Raw genomic sequence first — 18989 nt, 5'->3', positions numbered from 1 at the left:
GTAAAATAATAAAGGTTAGGAGTTTTCTAGTAGCACAGCAAGTTAAGGATCCAGCGTTGTCACTGCTATGGCACAGGTCACAGCTGTGGCTAGGGTTCAAACGCTGGTCCCAAAACTTACATATGCCATAGATGCAGCCAAAAAAAATAATAGTAATAAAGGTTACTGATTTTTCATAAAAATATCCTTTTAAAATCCAAGCACTGTAAGCTAACAAATTTTTACATATCATATATATTTGTTATATATATAACAAATTTTTATATATAAGATCGTAACTGTAAAAATTGCTTTTGAGTGTGGGAGGCAATATTTAGTAATGAAAAGAATTGTTCTCAGAATATGGATTATAAGTTCATTTTAATATTTCTTAAAAGAGCAAATTTTAAAGTTTCTGTGTTATACATCAATCATAGTAATGTCTGCATTGTGATTTTAGAAAAGATAATTATCTCAATAGTTGGCATATTTTATGTAATTATATGCTAAAGTAACATTTAATTTAAACAAAGTTAAAGTTTTAGACAATGTTTTAAGTTATTTATGATTTTTAAACTTTATAGCTTTGCTATTGTTTGCACATAGTCAGACAGCCATCAGTATTGGTCATGTTCAGTGATTATATTCACTTCAAATTGGACATGGTGTTGTATGCAGTATGGTAACTATTACCTTCTTTCAGTTATAAGTCCTTAAATCATTATTTATATAAATGTTATGGGTTTTATGAGAAAATTGCTTTTTTTAAAAAAAACCCAAGGAACACTTGTCCATTACCTCCCCATTAAAATTCCTTTTCTTCACAAGGGAAAAAACACACTTTAGAATTATTCAGACATGCAAGGATAAATTAGGAGTCTAAAGAATGTGGTTTGCTTTATAACTTAAAATATTGGACGGTGATTTGAGGGTGCAGCTTAGTACAACTTCTTTTGTACATAAAATTCTGCTCTATTTGCAACTCTGAATATGTGGACTGAAAGGGGTGGTTCCTTTGGCTGGTGCCTGACCTCTGAGCACACCTTGGTCTTTGTTTCAACCTCACCCATGCTGCACACTGCATTAGACTTTTGACATGTTGTAAAAGGCAGGGCACAGCTGCTGTTCAAAAACTTTTGAAACGCTGTGTGTCCAACAAAATTTATTGTTTGTGTGAATGCAAGTTTTTATTGAGGTAAGCCAGTGATTATTTCAAATTATATAGATTTAATTTTTTTTTTCTCTCTCTCTCATTGCTTGTCTAAGAAAGAGTGACTGGGCTTAAGAGGAGACCTTGATATTATACCTGTGTTAGTAGGAAGTTGTTGATTGAGATTTCTGTTACAAAGTTTTTCTGCTTAAAAAGACAGTTATAAAACCTCCTTTATAAAAGGGAATTGAGAGCATGTAATCATAAGTATAAATATGTCATCTTTCCAGATGTATTTTGTAATTCCTTTGTTTCTATTATAGCAGATAACTTTACATGTAGCTGCTTTGCTTTGCCAGATGCCAGATATTTTTTAAAGGCATATTTAGGTTGGTAAATGTAATGTGTGGTCCACAGTAAATTTGAGAGTACTTCCATTAAAGTTTTAAAGGTTCTGTGGAAATGATGACCTTTTACATGTTGTTAGTTTTTTCTGTAGTGTTTTTGGCTGTTTTTTAATAAACTGCAAAATTAAAAGTTTGCTATTGAAAAGTCATATTAGAAATAGGCTTTATGAAAAAGTAAAAAGTCAATTCAGCTCATTCAATTTCACTTACTGACTCATGTCTTTCATATATAGTTTCATATGGTATACCACTGCATTAACATTGTTTATTAAAAGTAAAACATTAGACTTTTCTCCAGAGAAAGATTTAAGACTACATTATATTTTTTAGGCAATGATTTGTACTAGTGTATTTGTATTGTTTGTGGATCTTATAGCTTTATATGTTCATATTTTTATTGATATGTAATAAGTATCTAAAAAAATAGTTGCTCTAACCAAAGAATTTTGTCTCTTGCCTATAAATGTCTTAATTATTTTCATCATTTAAAATAATACTGCTGTTAGTATATTTGACATTTTGTAATGCTCTCAAAAGAAGATAATTTTTCCTAAATTATTAATTTTAGGTGCTGTTTTTCAACCCTAAACTTTTGACCAAGAATGAAACTCTTTAAAAATTAAGATGCCAACAGGTAATTTCTTGTAAGTTTATATTTTTGTCATAGAAATAGAACCAAAAACCAAACGTATATTAAGGCTATATTTTCCCCATCTAAAATTGTCCTAGAAATATGAAATACCTTGGTTTTGAAAGACCTTCCTTTATAACATGAAACTATTTCATTTTAGACATATATTTCATCACTTTTTACCAAGTGACAAATTCTGTCTCACAAGTAAATGAAATCAGAATAAAAGTAGACTCAGAGATAGTGATTCAGGTTAAATGAATTTCTTTACTGTTAAAGTACCAGGTACTGAACCATGACTGGTTATAATCCTGTGAAAAACAAGAACATTAATTTCAGCTACGGGAAGCATTCTGTGATAGTTACACTCTACCCTCAATGGAAAACTGTATGTGATGATTCTCATGATTCTAAGGAAATGTAGTGTCCACTAGGATTTTATTTGCTAACCAAACAATTTGTGAAGAAATTGTAAGCATTATCTTATTAAAAGTCGTTTAGTTGTAAAAAAGCATGACATTGTATAAAAAGGAAAAAAATCTAAAAGATTAGTTCTAGGTTTACTTTCTTTTTTCAACTAAAATTCTTTATTCTGTTTTCCTCTTTACATTTTTATACTTTTATAACAGATTCTTCTCAATTCTAAAGTAAGAAGAAAGTTCTAAAATTTCAAATTCTGATGGTGAAGACATTTGGTTCAATAGCTGTTATAACTTAAGGGTATTGATATCTTAGTGGCAAATAAATGCTAGGTAACTTTTTAAAAAATTAGTATGCTATTTTTTAAATGCCAAATTAGAATAACACCATTTTCTTCCTCACATAAGATTCTATGTCATTTTCTGGACAGAAATAATCAGGAACCAATGATGTGCAATTTTAAAGCAATGTAATTCCCCCTTCAGGACTGAAAGATAAAGCATTTATCAATTTGTTTTTTCTAATCATGAACAGTAATATATAGTAGTATAATGACTCAATGAATATTCTATGGTTATTTCTAAATTTTTCTGTCTAATAGTTGTGATGGGACTTTTTTTTTAAGGGGGAGGAGGCAGAGAAGGAAGGAGAGGTACTGGGAGAGAAGAGGAAGGCAGAGAGAGAAAGAAGCATAAAGGAAAGGCCAGAGATAAAGGGGAGTTCCCGTAAAGGAAACAAGAGAGAAATGGAGGTTTATTTTCTTAATATTTTGAAAATTTTGGCTGTATATCAGACAATGACTTAGGTTTTTAATTTTTCTGAGAACTTTAGATATGCCTTTATTGTTACTACTACGTAAAATCCCCCTTTAACTCAAAACCTAATAAATTTTTTTAAATATTAAGTTTGTTGTCTATAGAAATATTTTTAAATGATTTTGAACATCAGAATTTATTTAATCTAAATTTTCTCTTACAGCAATTTCAGACATTACCGTATTTGAGACCTTGAAAGATAGGAGAGTAAATATATGCTTGGGACAGAGAAGCTCCAAGCAAAGCTACAGAATCTCTATATTAAATGAGAAAGACCACTATTTATTTTAAGATCCTAATGGCCTCCTTTTAATCTATTATAGAGATTTGCTATTTCTGTAATATAGCTTAAAATTCCACTGTAAATTGTTGGTCACATGCTCAAAAAAATTGACTTTTTCCCCGCAGAGGGCTAGAAGTCCCTGCCTAGCAAATAAGGAATAAGTCCTTCGTTTTAAGAAACAATTCTTCATTCTGATTTTTAGAATTGCTATTTCTGTCTAAGATACTTAGTCCTTTTCTGTGTTTTATGAGAAAAACTCTATTTTATTTATGTGTGTGTTTTAGATCACGAAGAGCCCTGTGGTCCCAGTCACAGGTCATTTTGCCTGAATGGAGGGATTTGTTATGTGATACCTACTATTCCCAGCCCCTTTTGTAGGTGAGTGAAGTGAACTGGGGGAGAGGGTAATTTTATTTCTTATCCTCTATTAACTTCTTTGAGAAGTGATAAATATTGAACAAAGACGGTAAGACGAAAAAGTGTGAGGAACACTTCATGTTTATATAGAACAAAATTATGATTTTATTTTTTTATTTATTAATTTTTATGGCCACACCCACAGCATATGGATATTCCTGGGCCAGGAGTTGAATCTGAGCTGCAGCGCCAGCCACAGCTGCAGCAATGCTGGATCCTTTAACCCACTGCCCTGGGCTGGGGATCGAACTCGCTCCTCTGCAGCAATCCAAGCTGCTGTAATCAGATTTGTAAGCCACTGCACCACAGAGGGAACTCCCAAAATTATGGTTTTAAAATGAAAACAAAGCAAAGTGACAAATCGCAATCTCAGTGTTTATTTTGAAAATTGGTAGTAGTAGTTCCGAGCCTAGTTAGATTTTTTTTAATTATTATTAAATTTTAATGATTATCATTTTAGTGAACTCTATGATTTTAGCAATTTAGGGAAGATGGTCTATACTTAATATTACTGTCAAAACAGCTAGAAAATTCACTAATGTGAGAAAGCCCAACATGAGATATTTTGCTTTGAATTTAGAATATATAAATGCATGATAACCATGTTGGTACCAAACATCATTTGATATGTTAAAAAGAAAATGAAGAGTTAAGTTTTTCTAGTGGTGGCAGCAAATTAAAAAAGGAGGATGTCATAGCCACTGTTGTTTTAAAATGTATGATTTACTTTGGGAGTATAATTACAACCAGTGATCAGTAAAAGTCTCGAAAATAGTTTTTGTACAGCTGACTTCTTGTGAGTTTGATTGAATAGGATATAAGGGGTTACAGTAAACCTCTCTTAATATATGAATTAGCAATGTAGTGCTAACAATGATGTCCATAGATTTCAGCAGAGCTGACATCTAAAGACTTCAAGATATTGTGTAGCATGTGTGTTAATTACTCTGTTTTTGCTATTTAAATGAAATGAGAAGTATATAATCTAGATTTAAGATCTCACTAAATAAGGGGATAGGAAAGTAAAATTCATAGGAAAAGTGAAAGATATTGGGATTTGGTGTGGAGGACAGGCAGAGAAATAACCTTATAATTATCAAGAAGTTTTTAGAAGTTTTCATGGAGGGAATAGTGAGTGACTAAGTATTTTTCCTCTCAAGTGAAAAAGAAAAGGGATAGAGCAAGAGATTAACAATTATTTTTCACCCACCAGGTGCTTCTACATTATTTTAAAATTTAATCCATTTATTAAGATATTTATATATGATAAATTACATTCAAAGTGCACAATTGATGAATTTTGACAAATATTTATACCTGTGAAACCACCGCCACCACAAAATACAAAACATTTCCATTTCCCTGCCCCAATTTCTTTACTAACTATATTCTTTATTTACATTTTCATATTTCATTCTCACAAAAACCTTAGAGAAAAGGGGGAGAGGAGACCAAGGAAATAGAAAAATAAGGGGAAAATGAAAAATTAACTGACTTGCCAAAAGTCATACAACTAGGAAAAATTAATGGCCTTGGAATACAACTCCCAAAATTCACTTAATCTTATGATATATTCATTCTGGATTCTTTATAAGGGGATATGGCATGTGGCATTCATAAAACAAAACCAAAATGCTTATCAGTTGGTTATTTAAATGCTTATTTAATAATTAACAGATACTAACGTTTTGTATCTTGATCTTGATGATGGGTGAAAAAGCTATCTTTCCCATTGAATTGTCTTTGCATCTTTGTCAGAAATCAATTAATCGTATTTGTGTGGGTCTGCTTCTGGACTGTTCCATTCCATTGATCTGTTATCTCTGTCTTTCACCAATACCAGATAGTCTCAATAACTGCAGCTTTATAGGAAGCGAAGTCAGGCAATGTGAGTCCTTTGTTCTTCAGCTCACAGATCTTTAGCCTTCTTTTTTAACAGACGTACTTAATGTTAAAAATTTCCGAATACATCTTAACTCCATCCTACAAATTTTACATCCTGTTGTTCAGTACTAAGTTTAAATTTTTTTACATTATGATCTCTTCCTTAACCTGTGGTTTTTTAAATTATACTTTAATATTTATATCTAATTTAATTGCGTTATAGTCAGAGTATGTGTCCTATCAAGCTGTATACTTAATATTTGTCTGTATCCTAAATATCTGTTATACTGCCCTGAGTAAGTTGAAAGAAGGAATTCAGTACTGAAATTTGGAGAAACATTGAAATGGGAATAAACCTAGTGTCTTAGTTCAGGCTACTGTATCAAAATACTATAAATAACAGAAGTTTATTTCTCATAGTTCTAAAGGCCAAAAGTCTGGGATTAGGTACCAGCCCTGTTTGGGTTCTAATGAGCTCCTGCTTCCTTGTTTGCAGAGGTACCTGGGTAGGACTTTTGACTGGCAGATTTATTTTTAGGAAGAGCTGGTAAGGAGCCAGTTGTCAGACCACAGAGACAACATATGGCAGAATGAAGAGGACCTTCTTCTAGATGTAAGCAAATTACAGACACAGACCAGGCTGTTTTTGTATGACCCCTGAGCTAAGAGTATTTTTTGCTTTTTAAAGGGTTGTAAAGGAGTTTCAGTCATGCCTCAGTGGGTTGAGAACTTGACATAGTGTCTGTGAGGTTGCAGGTTTGATCCTGGGCTTCGCCACAGCATAGGTCACAGATACAGCTCGGATCCAGCATTGCTGTGACTATGGTATAGGCTGGCAGCAGCAGCTCCCATTCAACCCCTAGCCCAGGCACTTCCATATGCCATGGGCCATAAAAAATGTATATGTATAAAAAATTAAAAATAAATGGTTGTGAAAAACACAGAAAAATACAGATGATACTACACATGGCAGGAAGAGAGAGCTCTCTGCAGTCTCTTATAACGGCACTAATCCCATTCATGACAATTCCATCCTTATGACTTAATCACCTCCTAAAGCCCCCACCTCCTAATCCTATCATATTGGGGTTATGGTTTCAACATATGAATTGTGTGTGTGTGTAGGGGGGGAGGGTGACAGACATTTAGTCCATAACTCTTAGGTTGTCACTGTGCTTTCATATTTTGTATAGATACATTTTTAGTTTATTTTCCAAAAGTGACTAAAGATAGAGAATGGGCCGCGTTGTTACTAGACCCTTTCAGCAAGCACTAGGGCAGCTTAGGAAAGAGGGTGACTGACAGATCATGTCATTTTGATTGAAAGCACATCACCTTATTATTAAGAGCCCCCTCTGGATAGAAGGCCATTTGGTATGCAGTCATATAGGAACCATATGTCTTCACGCGGTCTGTGCACATTCTGAAACATCCACCTGCCTACTTCTTCCCCAGATTTTTCTTGTCACCTATCTTCTAGTCATGTTTTTGCCCTCCCTGACCATCCAGCCAAATTTTTAACAACTGCCCATAGGTCTTTATAGATCTTTAGAGCAACTGCACATGGATCCATACTTCTTGCCATCTTTTTAGACAAAATGGACAGGCAGTGTCCTACTTGAAGTTCTGTTCCCTGAGAGGATTTTCCTTTATCACTGGCCATTAGTCACCCCTGAATATGGGTGTAATGCTGTAGTTGTCCACTTTTAGCACCAGGATATTTTACAGACACATTTATAAACTAGGCCTGAACATTTGCTCTTAGCTAGTTATAAGGAACTTTAAGGACTCTGTTGTCATCTGATGTCTTTTGGTGGCATCACCTGTAGTCTATGTGGCCTACACAGGAGAGCAACCATAGAGCTTTTCAAAGGTACAGGTGCTGTTCTTACTAATGTATTTACCAATGCCTTAATGACAGGAGTGTCTTCTATATTTTCTTCGGAGATACAGTGGTAAAGTGGTCATGCGGATCACACACAACAAATCCACTCCAGCATTCCTAACCCTAAGCCTTCATGTTCCCTCATTTATAGGAAACCGTGGGAGCATCAGAATTTTATTTTCATTAAATGTAGGCCACTGAGTCCAAGTTTCAGTTAACTGATCAAACTGTTAGCTTATACAATGGGAAGCAACTGTAACACATTAAATCCATAATCTCTATTAAGTGCACCCATATCAATAAACTTAACGTGCTTTAGTCTATACTCTTAGAATTATTCCTGCATATATTCCTAAGGATACACACACACACACACACACACACACACACACACACACACACACACACACACACACACATTTCTCTTGATGTGTAAGCTTTCCCCTCTTGGGTCACAGGGTGTACATTATTTTCTGGAGTATGCTGATGTTTGACCCTAATTAATGGTCTAGTAGAAATAAGGGTTGATTTTGATGAGTCTAGAGGAGAATGAATGTCTTCTTGCCAGGTATTTGCCCCAAGTGAGGTTATCATAAAGTTCCTTAACAAAGGAAAGCTACCTTCCTCAGACACAGGAAGGCCAGCTACTTCCACTGTTAAGGGACTAGGGTATTTCAGATTACCAGTTTCTTCTCACCTACCACATGTCCTCATTTCAAGTTTCAGGGGCCCATTCTTTAACAGTCAGTGCCCTAATATTCACATGAGAAGCTTAGCAAGACTATGAAGCCAACTAATGTTGTAATTCAGTAGCCTGAACAACGTAAATTTTGCATTTTCAGCAAAATCAGCTCTGTGGCTGTAAGAAACGGAGGATTATCTTAGGGCTACAATGGGAGCTTTTCAGTTCCCAGACCAGGATTTGAACGTAATCATTTTCTTTCTATAAGTCCTTCAGTGCATTTAAGACAATCTGTCTTATAGCTACTGCTTATGGTCATCATCACTGCCATAGTAGCCAGGAGGTCTTAAGTTACTTACTATAGTTGGTATTGCCAAGGTATCAGCTGCCTCTGTACACCGATGGCCAAATAGAAACACAGAGACAGAGTTGGAAGAAACAGAAAAAGAAACATTAATTGCCAGGAAAAGAGGGGAACACAGCAGGCTAGTGCCTCAAGGTCTGTGCCCCTAAGAGGAGGTAGTGAGGAGTTGTAGAGTGTTTGAGGAGCAGGCTGTGATCAGCTCATGAACATTTTTCGGATTGGTGGGTGGTGAGATCATTGGAGTCAGCATTATCAACCTTCTGGTTCCCCCCAGTCTGAGATCTACATACTTGTGGGCAGCACACAATTGCCTTCTTCCACCCAGTGGGGGCTTGAGCACCTGCAAAACAGCTTCAAGGACATGGCTCAGAATATTACCTATAGTCTTTGAAGAACTGAAGGTCCTTGAGTTTGGTGAATGACTTAATTGTTATTACTGGTTTTTTTCTCTGTATTTTTTTCACTTTCCTGATGAAATTTGTTCTTTGACTAAAGTTTTTCTATAGATAAAGAGGCAGATGGAGGCCGTGAGTTGGGGTCCACCCTGGGAAGGCCTTGCAGGGTCCTGCTCAGTTACATTGATACTTCATCACAACTAATTGTGATGCTGTTGCATGCTGTGGATTAATAGCCTCCCATTTCCTGTTGTCAAGGAATTTATTCCTGCACTTAAACCCAAGGGCCATGGCCAAATTGATCCCAGAATCTTACCCTTGAAGTTCTCTCTCCTGCCAGTACCAATTCTATTTTAGTTAGGTCCAGTCAGAGACAGAAACCAAAATAATAATTTGACCAGTAATTTGAATATCAGATATATAAAGAATCATTAAATATGCAGAAAAGGATTACCTAGTAATAAAGGTATAGTGAAACCTAAAGAATATAGCAATGACAGACCTTTAGCCTGAGAGGGTGTGCTATACCTAAGGAAGAAACAAACTTAGTGAACACCTCCCCACCACCCACCTTGAGATTCAGACCTTATTGAAGAAGGTAAGGCAGTGTCTTACTGGAGGGGGAAGAAGCTTGCCAAGGTGCCTTAGGTTAGTGCTGGTGACCTTTCTTCTTTCTTCGATAAACATCTAATGCTATAATTTCTTCTGAAACCACTGTTTTTGTTGCCACCATTTTCCATATGTTGGGTTTTCAATTTTATTTAGTTCATTTAGTTTCTGATTTCCCTTGCAACTTCTTTGATTCATAGGTTATTCAGAGTGTGTTGTTTAGTTTCCAAAGATTTGGGGATTTCTAGATACTTGGTATTATTGATTTTTAATTTAATGCTACTCGACATTATAAACCTTGTATGATTTGAAGTCCTTTAAATTTATTGCGACTTGTTTTAGGCTCATAATATGACTAGCATACCTATCACTTACCATGTTCCATGTATACTTGAAAAGTACAGGTAGTATGATTTTAATGAGTGGAGTGTTTGATAAATGTCAGATCTAATTGATAGTGTGGTTCAGGTCTTCTATGTTTTTAACTGATAATCTGTTTTGTTGAAATTTACAATTATAGTTATGGATTTTTCTATTTTTTATTTTTCCTATTAGTTTATGTTTCATGCATTTTAAAGTTTTGCTATTAGGTGCAAAAACAGTTTAGGATTGTTATGTTCTCTTGATGAATTGGCCCCTTGATCCTTATGAAATGACTCTCTTTATCCATAATTATATTCTTTGCTCTAAACTTACTTTGGTTTTTTTTTTTTTTTTCCATCTTTTTACCTTTTCTAGGGCTGTATCTGCAGCATATGGAGGTTCCCAGGCTAGGGGTCCAATCGGAGCTATAGCTGCCAGCCTACACCACAGCAACATGGGATCCGAGCTGGGTCTGCAACCTACACCACAGCTCATGGCAACGCCAGATCCTTTTTTTTTTTGTCTTTTTTGTTGCTATTTCTTGGGCCGCTCCCGCAGCATATGGAGGTTCCCAGGCTAGGGGTTGAATCGGAGCTGTAGCCACCGGCCTACGCCAGAGCCACAGCAACGTGGGATCGGAGCCGTGTCTGCAACCTACACCACAGCTCACGGCAACGCCGGATCGTTAACCCACTGAGCAAGGGCAGGGACCGAACCCGCAACCTCATGGTTCCTAGTCGGATTCGTTAACCACTGCGCCACGACGGGAACTCCACAACGCCAGATCCTTAACCCACTGAGCAAGGCCAGGAATTGAACCAGCAAATGGTTCCTAGTCAGATTCGTTTCCACTGCTCCATGACAGGAACTCCTAGAGTGGGATATATTTATAATAGCTCTTTGTTCACTAATTCTATTCTGTGTCACTTCTGGGTTTGTTGCATTGTTTGTATTTATTTAAATAATTTTTAGGTTTTTCCTAGGATGTTGTTAATTTATTCAAAGACAATATGATCCTTTAGATTTTGTTTGTTTGTTTTGTCTTTTGTCTTTTTAGGTCCACACTCATGGCATATGGAGGTTCCCAGGCTAGGGGTCAAATCAAAGCTGTAGCTGCTGGCCTATGACACAGCTGCAGCAAAGAAAGATCCGAGCAGCATTGTAACCTACACCACAGCTATGGCAATGCCAGATCCTTAACCACTGAGTGAGGCCAGGGATCGAACTTGTGTCCTCATGGATCCTAGTCAGGTTCATTAACCACTGAGCCACGACGGGAACCCCTAGGTTTGTTTTTGAACTTAGTGAGACTAGAGAAATTTTTAACCTAGATATAATTTACCCCCACTGCTGAGCCAATGCCATTCTGAGTACACTACCTGATACTCGTGTATTACAAGGTTTCTCTAACTTTGGCTATTGGGAGTATGAACTGTTCCAGCCTTGTGTGAATTTCATGAATTTTTCCACCTGCTTTTTTCCTTCAACCTTGATTGTTTTCCTGACACGTGTATGTTGCCTATATTGTATTCAGTTGAAGACTTAAGCAGAGTTCTGCAGATCTGTGGAGTTTTCTCTCTCTGGGCAGTTCTCTGTCTGGTGATCTGCTGTGTGGATTTTAGCTGCCTTGGCCTCCTCATATTCTAAACTCTGTCCCCAAATCAGGAAGACCCATTTCCACCTGAATGTCTCTCCCTGTGCTATTGCCTGGAAGTTTTCTCCAGCCAATAAATAAATAAATGGTGGTAATCATAGAGTTGACCTCATTTATTACCCTCCTCTCAGGAATCCTGTGCTGCCTTTTGTCCAATACGTGTGACATTGTTTTATATTTCTTGTCTTTATTTATTTTTTTTTAGTTGCTTAAGTAAAAGGATAAATTAAGTACCTATTACTCCATAATGGCTGAAACAGAAATCTCTACATTGGTTTTTGAATGTTTAACCAATCTTGCATTCCTGAAATAAACCCCATTGATTTATGTTATTCTTCTTATATATTATTAAACTTGACTTTCAAGTATTTTGTTTAGGGGTTGCGCATGTGTATTCAAGAGAATATTGGCCTGCAGGTTTCTTTTTTTCTTATACCCTTTCTGGATTTTTGTTTCAAGTTTATATCAGTCTTATAAATTGAATTTGGCAATGTTCCTTTTCTTCTGTTCGCCTGACAAAATTAGTATTGTTTGTTAGATGCTTAGAAAAATTTATAAGTGAGACCATCTGACAATAGCATTTTATTTGTGAGAGTTATAAATTGTGTACTTGGTACCTTTAACAGAAATAGGAAATTCAGCTTTCTCTTTATTCAAGTGCTAGTTTTGATAAGCTGTATTTAAGGAGTTTTTCCATTTCATAAGATGTCAAATGTATTGGAATAATGTTGTTTATGTTAGTCTCATTACTTTTTAAATATCTGAAGAGCCTAGTGATGTTCACCTTTAATTTCTGATATGGACATTTTATGTTTTTTCCTAAGGGTTTATTTATTAATTTTTTCAAAAACAACTTTAAGCTTTATTGATTTTTCTACATTGCATTTTTGTTTTCTATCTCATTCTTTTTCCATTGAAAAAAAAATTTTTTTAATTGGATGCACCTGTGGCATATGGCTGTTCCAGGGCCAGGGGCTGAATCCAAGCTGCACTGTGACCTGTGCCACAGCTGTGGCAACAGTGGATCCTTAACCCACTGGACCAAGCCAGGGATCAAACCCATGCCTCCACCATCTAAGCTGCTGCAGTCAGATTCCTAACCCACTGCTCCACAGTGGGAACTCCTTCATCGAAACTTTTTATTTAGAAATTTACCTCAGATCCCATCCCCATCTCTCATCACATAACTTCAAGTCAGTTCAGCCTTTGGACTGAGTCTCATGACCAGTTGTTTTTACATAGAAGAAATCAAACAGTGTAGTCAACTTTTTCTGTTTAACATTATCTCATAAATGCTTTTTTACATTGCATCATCTTCTTGACAGTGATCATTTTAATGTCTTATTTTTTTTCTTTCTAGGGCTATGTCTGCGGCATGTGGAAGTTCCCAGGCTAGGGGTCTAATTGGAGCTACAGTGGCTGGCTTACGCCACAGCCACAGCATCGTAGGATCTGAGCCTACACCATAGCTCGTGGCAATGCCAGATCCTTTAACCCACTGAGCGAGGAGACCAAGGATTGATCCTGAACCCTCATGGTTCCTAGTCAGATTCATTTCTGCTGTGCCACGATGGGAACTCCCATTTTAATGTCATTTTAATGAAGTATAATTGACATACAACATTCCCTTAGTTTCAGGTGTACAACATAATGATCGGACATTCGTATACATGAATCTGGTTGTCTGTGTCCTTCCTTAGGTTAGGGACATTTCAGCCATTGTTGCTTTGAATAAACCTTCTGCCCCTTCCTCTCTCTTTTCTCCTTTTGGTATCCCTATAATGTGAATGTTATTCTTTTTTTTTCCAGGCATAAATGTGTATTTTAAATTTTACAGTAAATAAACATACTTCTAAGTGAAGATTTCTCCTTATTTCCAAATAAGACAATGTTGAACATACCTTATAATGAATTTTACAGTTGACCTTACTTTGGTAAATACAGTTGTGAAAGTTGAGTTACAAACTCTTTCTTTTAGAAACTTCTCCACTTAACATGCATCTCTTTCTGAGATTGGTCAAGACAATTTGGCACACTACGGCAGCAATGTCCAGGAAGATAATCTCCATTTATTTCTTTAGTTTAAAGTTTTAATGTCAAAATAAGGTCTTAGGAGTTCCCGTCGTGGCGCAGTGGTTAACGAATCCGACTAGGAACCATGAGGTTGCGGGTTCGATCCCTGCCCTTGCTCAGTGGGTTAACGATCCGGCGTTGCCGTGAGCTGTGGTGTAGGTTGCAGACGCGGCTCGGATCCTGCGTTGCTGTGGCTCTGGCGTAGGCCGGTGGCTACCGCTCCGATTCGACCCCTAGCCTGGGAACCTCTATATGCCGCGGGAGCGGCCCAAGAAATAGCAACAACAACAACAACAAAAACAAAAAGACAAAAAAAAAAAAATAAGGTCTTAAAATAATCCTTTCACAAAAATAAGGCAGCATTATACTGTAAAAGCATCAGTATTTTGTCAAAGGTTAGTTCTGTCCTCAGCTATTGTTATCACCAGTCAGCATCTTCTTTTTTCTTTGTAGTGACATCTGCATGCAGCTCGTTGGCTGTCCAGGTGTGGTTTACAGCCTAAATGTATAATACTGTCAAAGAAGAGCTCCACTGTGGTTTCACATGCCTGAATATATTGAGCTAGTCCTAGTGTTTTCTGCACATCTTGGCAGATCTTGGACAGGCAATACTGGAACTCCTCATCACAGTCGTTTTTGCTTTTGCCTTGGGTCTTATGGCACCTCTCATGCTGATTGCAGCACTTTGTCAGGGAAGGGATGCTGATATTAAGATGAACACCAAAGAGTTGGGAAATCTGTTATTGCACTTATACTGGCAGAGCCCATCCTCGCCGTCCAAGGCGGCCTTGAGGTATGTGTCTATCTTGTGAATGCTTTTCCGGATGGCCTTCAGGGTGGCCCCTCCAGTCGGTGGGCCGGGCCTGCTCTTGGCGTTGGAAAGAGGCAGTCAGGAGCAGGAGGAAGAGGGTGAGCATGGGCCGCGGGAGCAGGGCCATCAGCACAGTGCCGGGCCGGATGGTCCTGGAAGCCGCCACCTGACCGGCCACACACCCACAGAGCCCTCAGGAAGCCCTAGGCAGCTGCGTGGGGCTGGGCATAGCCCGTTGAATGTTATTCTGCTTAATGTTGCTTCATTAGTCCTATGAGCTGTCTTCACTTTTTAAAATCTTTTCTCTCTTTGCTGCTCTGTTTTGGTGAGTTCCACTGCCCTGTATTCCAAATCAGTGATTCTTTCTCCTTTATCTAGTCAGCTATTGAACCCCTCTGGTGTATTTTTTAGTTCAGTCATTGTATTCTTCAGCTCCATGACTTCTGTTTGGTACTTTCTATTTATTTTTCCTTTCTTTTCTTTTTTCTTCTTTTTTTGGTCTTTCTTTGTCTTTTCAGGGTTGGCATATGGAGGTTCCCAGGCTAGGGGTCCAACAGGAGCTATAGCTGCCAGCCTACACCCCAGCCACAGCAATGCGGGATCTGAGCTGCATCTGCGACCTACACCACAGCTCATGACAACGCCAGATCCTTAATCCACTGAGTGAGGCCAGGGATCAAACCCATGTCCTCCTGGATTCCTTAATTGCTGAGCCATGATGGGAACTCCTATTTTCTATTTCCTTGTTGAAGTTCTCTATTTGTCCCCCTATTTGAGGACATTCGTCCCCCTATTCGGTTAGCATCTTTTTGGCTGTTACTTTTGACTGTTAATCAGGTAAATGACTTACCTCTATTTCACTTTGTTGTTTAAGTTTTGTTTTCCTGGAGTTAGCCTGTTTTTTCGTTTGTGTCATATTCCTTTGTTTCCTCATTTTTCTTGACTCTTTGCTTGTTTGTTTCTGTGTATTAGGCAAGATGGCTATCTCTCCAAGTCTTGATGGTATGGCCTTGTATGGGAGATAAACCTTATTGTTTAACTTTGCCCTGGTTCTTCGTTGTCTTTCCAACTGTCTTGCTGTGGTTTCAGACCTGTGAGGCTCAGAAATGCATTCCTCTCTGGCCACCAGAGCCTGGCACTCAAGGGGTATCCCCTTGGGGAGCTGCACCTGACTACTGGCTTCGGCAGGGCCTTGGGAGAAGTGCAGGGGACAGGGTGCCAGCCCGTCACCTCTGTCAGGTTAAATGTTTGCATTTATTTCTTATAAGTTGCTTAAGGGTGTTTCCTGACACAATGAGCAATCAATAAATATTTGTGGAATGAATAAACAAATCTGTACATATGGATTTTTCTTTTCAGTATTTTTCTTAGTTTTAGGGTAGCTTTCTGGGCCTGGAATAAATCAGTCAGAGTGTGAATCATTTTATTGCTCTTGTTAGGTATTTTCATGTTAGACAGTATGGAGTTTTGCTTAAAAATTCAAGGTTTGGACTTCAACATAGTTGTAAGGCAGGCTTTGCCCAGACACGCTGTGTGGTGGTGGACTAGTTGCCTCACGTCTTTGAGTCACAATCAACTCATCTGTGAAACTGGAGAAACACAGTCCTTCTGCACAAAGATGTTATAAAAAATGTAAGGACAAGTAGTTTAGCTAATTGATTTCTGTTATTTCTTTCCTTCCATTTCCTTTTGGGTTTGATTTTTCTCTTTGAACTCATCAGTGGATGTTATTATAAGCACAGTGCTAAAGCAAATAACCCTCACATGTAAATCTGTATGTGTGAAATTATTTATCTTAAATAAATTCCTGGGCAGTGAGATTTCTAAGTTAAAGATACATACATATGTGGTTTTAATAGGTGTTGCCAAATTGTTCTCTATAAGGATTATAATGCTGTTTTGAACTCCTACCTGTGATGTATTTGAGTACCTATTTCCCATGCAACAGAGTTGTCAAACTTCAGGATTTTTGCCAATCTGATAGATGAATTTTATAATATCTCAGTTCTTTTCATTTATGTTTTCCTAATTATGCATAAAATCAGGCATCTTTTTTTCCTATGGATATGTTTTTTTGCTACAAATGTAAATCAATTTTTATACTTAATAAGTGTCATGTAACTCCTATGTTTAAAACTCTTCATTGACTCTCCTTCTCACTCAGAAAAAGGCCAGAGTCCTATAAAACCTTAATGATATGGCCACATTATTTCTCTGACCTTATATCCTACTTCTCTCCTGTTGTTCAGTCTACTTCAGCCACACTGGCATCCTTACTGCTCCCAGTGCCAAGAAGGTTCTTGACCATAAGATATTGTCCTGGTTTTTCCTTCATACTGATTGCTCTTCCACAGGATATCCTTATGGCTAACTCCTTTACATCCTTCATGTCTTCACTATAAATTTCTGAATGAAACCTCCCAGACAACTTTTTAAAAAATGAAACCTATTCTTCTCCCATTTCTATTCTTTCTTTCTCCAAATCTTTTATCTGCTAACATATAATTTCTAATTTACTTTATTTATTATATTTATTATTTACTTTCTCTCACCCTAATCTAGATGATAAACTCTACAGGTTTTTTTTTAATTTAAAAATCAAAAGAATTATTTTGTTCTATGATGTTTCCCATGAATCTAGTATAGGCATAGAGTAATAATTATCTATTGAATGAATGAGTGCCCCACTACTTTTCTGAATTCTCTTACTGCTCATAATAATTTTTCAGCTGATGCTCTTGGCCTTCCCATCCTGTAGAGTTGAAACTGGTAGTGATCTGATACCCAATACAAGCATTATGTTTTCTGTGAAGCTTTTCTTAGAATAAACTATTCTCTATTTTACCACTGTGGCAGAGTCTTTTAGTGTTTAATAAATGTCTATGGCCTCACTTGTTGTTAGTTTAGGTTCATGTGATTGAGTTCTGGGACAGTGTGATGTGGGAAGGGATTCAGATCACTTGGCCTCAAACCTGGCCTCAAACAGCTATCTTTAGCCTGTCTTTTTCCTGCCTCAGTGACCTTGGAGGCCATATTTTCCAGGAAGCAGACTTAAGAGATGGAGAAGGGCTGCCTATCACTGTTCATTAGACTATAAATGTAAGTAAGCAGTAAAGCATTTCTCATGTATTAGGCCACCAATGTTCGAGAGTTTAATTCACATTAACTCAAGTCTGTGTCAACCACTTCTCATAAATTAATAAATTTGAGGAGTTCCCTGGTGGATCAGTGGGTTAAGGATCCAGCATTGTCCCAGCTGTGACTCGGGTCACTGCTCTGGCATGGGATTGGTCCCTGACCCAGGATCTTCCACAGGCTGTGGGCATGGCCAAATAAATAAATGGGAATGGTTATTTTAGACATTAGTCTCTGTGAGCCTAGTCAATATGTTTGTGCTCATGAGAGAAGAGACCCTCACCACAATGTGCTTAATTTGGTTCTTAAGCCTGGAAGCTGAGAGGAGATCTTAAATGGCTTAAATAGGTGCTAGTATTAATTTTACTATCATATGCTCTTATTGTACTCTGTATTTCAGACATCTTTATAACTCTTCACTTCATGATTTATGTATATTGAATATAAGCTCCTTGGAAGAGATGAATCTTATGCTTGTCTTTGAATTGCCACCATCCAATGTAGGTCCTGGAACATAATAAATACTAAAAGAAAATGTTTTTTGAGTAAAATGTTGAGGAGGAAAACCAGAATGGAAAAGAATTTGGGAATATTATCACTAAAAAATAGGGATATTTAATTCCAAGCAAACAAGGCTAATATAAGATATAAAAGAAATTCTGTGAAGATCTTTACAATAGAGTAGATTTGAAAAAAAAAGTTAATTGTAATTTTCTACAGAGATGTTATTGAATCTTTTTTTTTGCCATTTTTTAGTTTGCATATTTCCTTCTCTCATTAAGTTTATAACAAATCAGCACTTCCAAAGATCTCACAAACTTTTCTTAGTCTAGTAGAGTATTAGAATGGGAAAGAATTCAAATAGGGGAAAAGCTGTCAAAAAAAGTCTTAAAAATATCATTAAAATTATTTCCTCTATTTTACACCTGCCTCATCCTTTTTACAAAGCATCCCAACCAATATGTGTTAAATGGAAATTCAAAATGTAGAGCTAATTCTGGCCATCAGGAAGAAATGTGTAATTCTGATATT

General features: G+C 37.0%; 1 protein-coding gene and 1 pseudogene across 18 annotated transcripts in view; one reads left to right on the top strand and one right to left on the bottom strand.

The window, feature by feature from the left end:
* The window catches only part of NRG4 (neuregulin 4), a 141769-nt gene that overhangs the window by 48558 nt on the left and 74222 nt on the right, over positions 1–18989 (top strand). For 9 of the 18 annotated variants that reach the window (XR_014810496.1, XR_014810495.1, XR_002345816.2 and 6 more), the window contains exons 3-4: positions 2105–2170; positions 3970–4063. Coding sequence is in view for 6 of the 18 variants with exons in the window: in XM_084968695.1 (XP_084824821.1) it covers positions 2161–2170; positions 3970–4063 (104 nt within the window). In the remaining 12 variants the exon portion in view is untranslated. Of the gene's footprint in view, positions 1–1059; positions 1175–2104; positions 2181–3969; positions 4064–18989 lie in introns of those variants that run through there. The other 9 variants (XR_014810504.1, XR_014810503.1, XR_014810502.1 and 6 more) reach the window with 2 other exon arrangements.
* LOC110261562 (group XIIA secretory phospholipase A2 pseudogene) lies at positions 14440–14949 on the bottom strand (annotated as a pseudogene).

Source organism: Sus scrofa, chromosome 7, assembly GCF_054392235.1.
Source record: "Sus scrofa isolate SSC_HxYL_T2T_F1_AM1 chromosome 7, Sscrofa_HxYL_maternal_Yorkshire_Landrace_v2.0, whole genome shotgun sequence".
NCBI classification, from domain to species: Eukaryota; Metazoa; Chordata; class Mammalia; order Artiodactyla; family Suidae; genus Sus; species Sus scrofa.
Note: the sequence above shows the minus strand (reverse complement) of the source record. Positions and strands in the feature narration are given on the sequence as shown.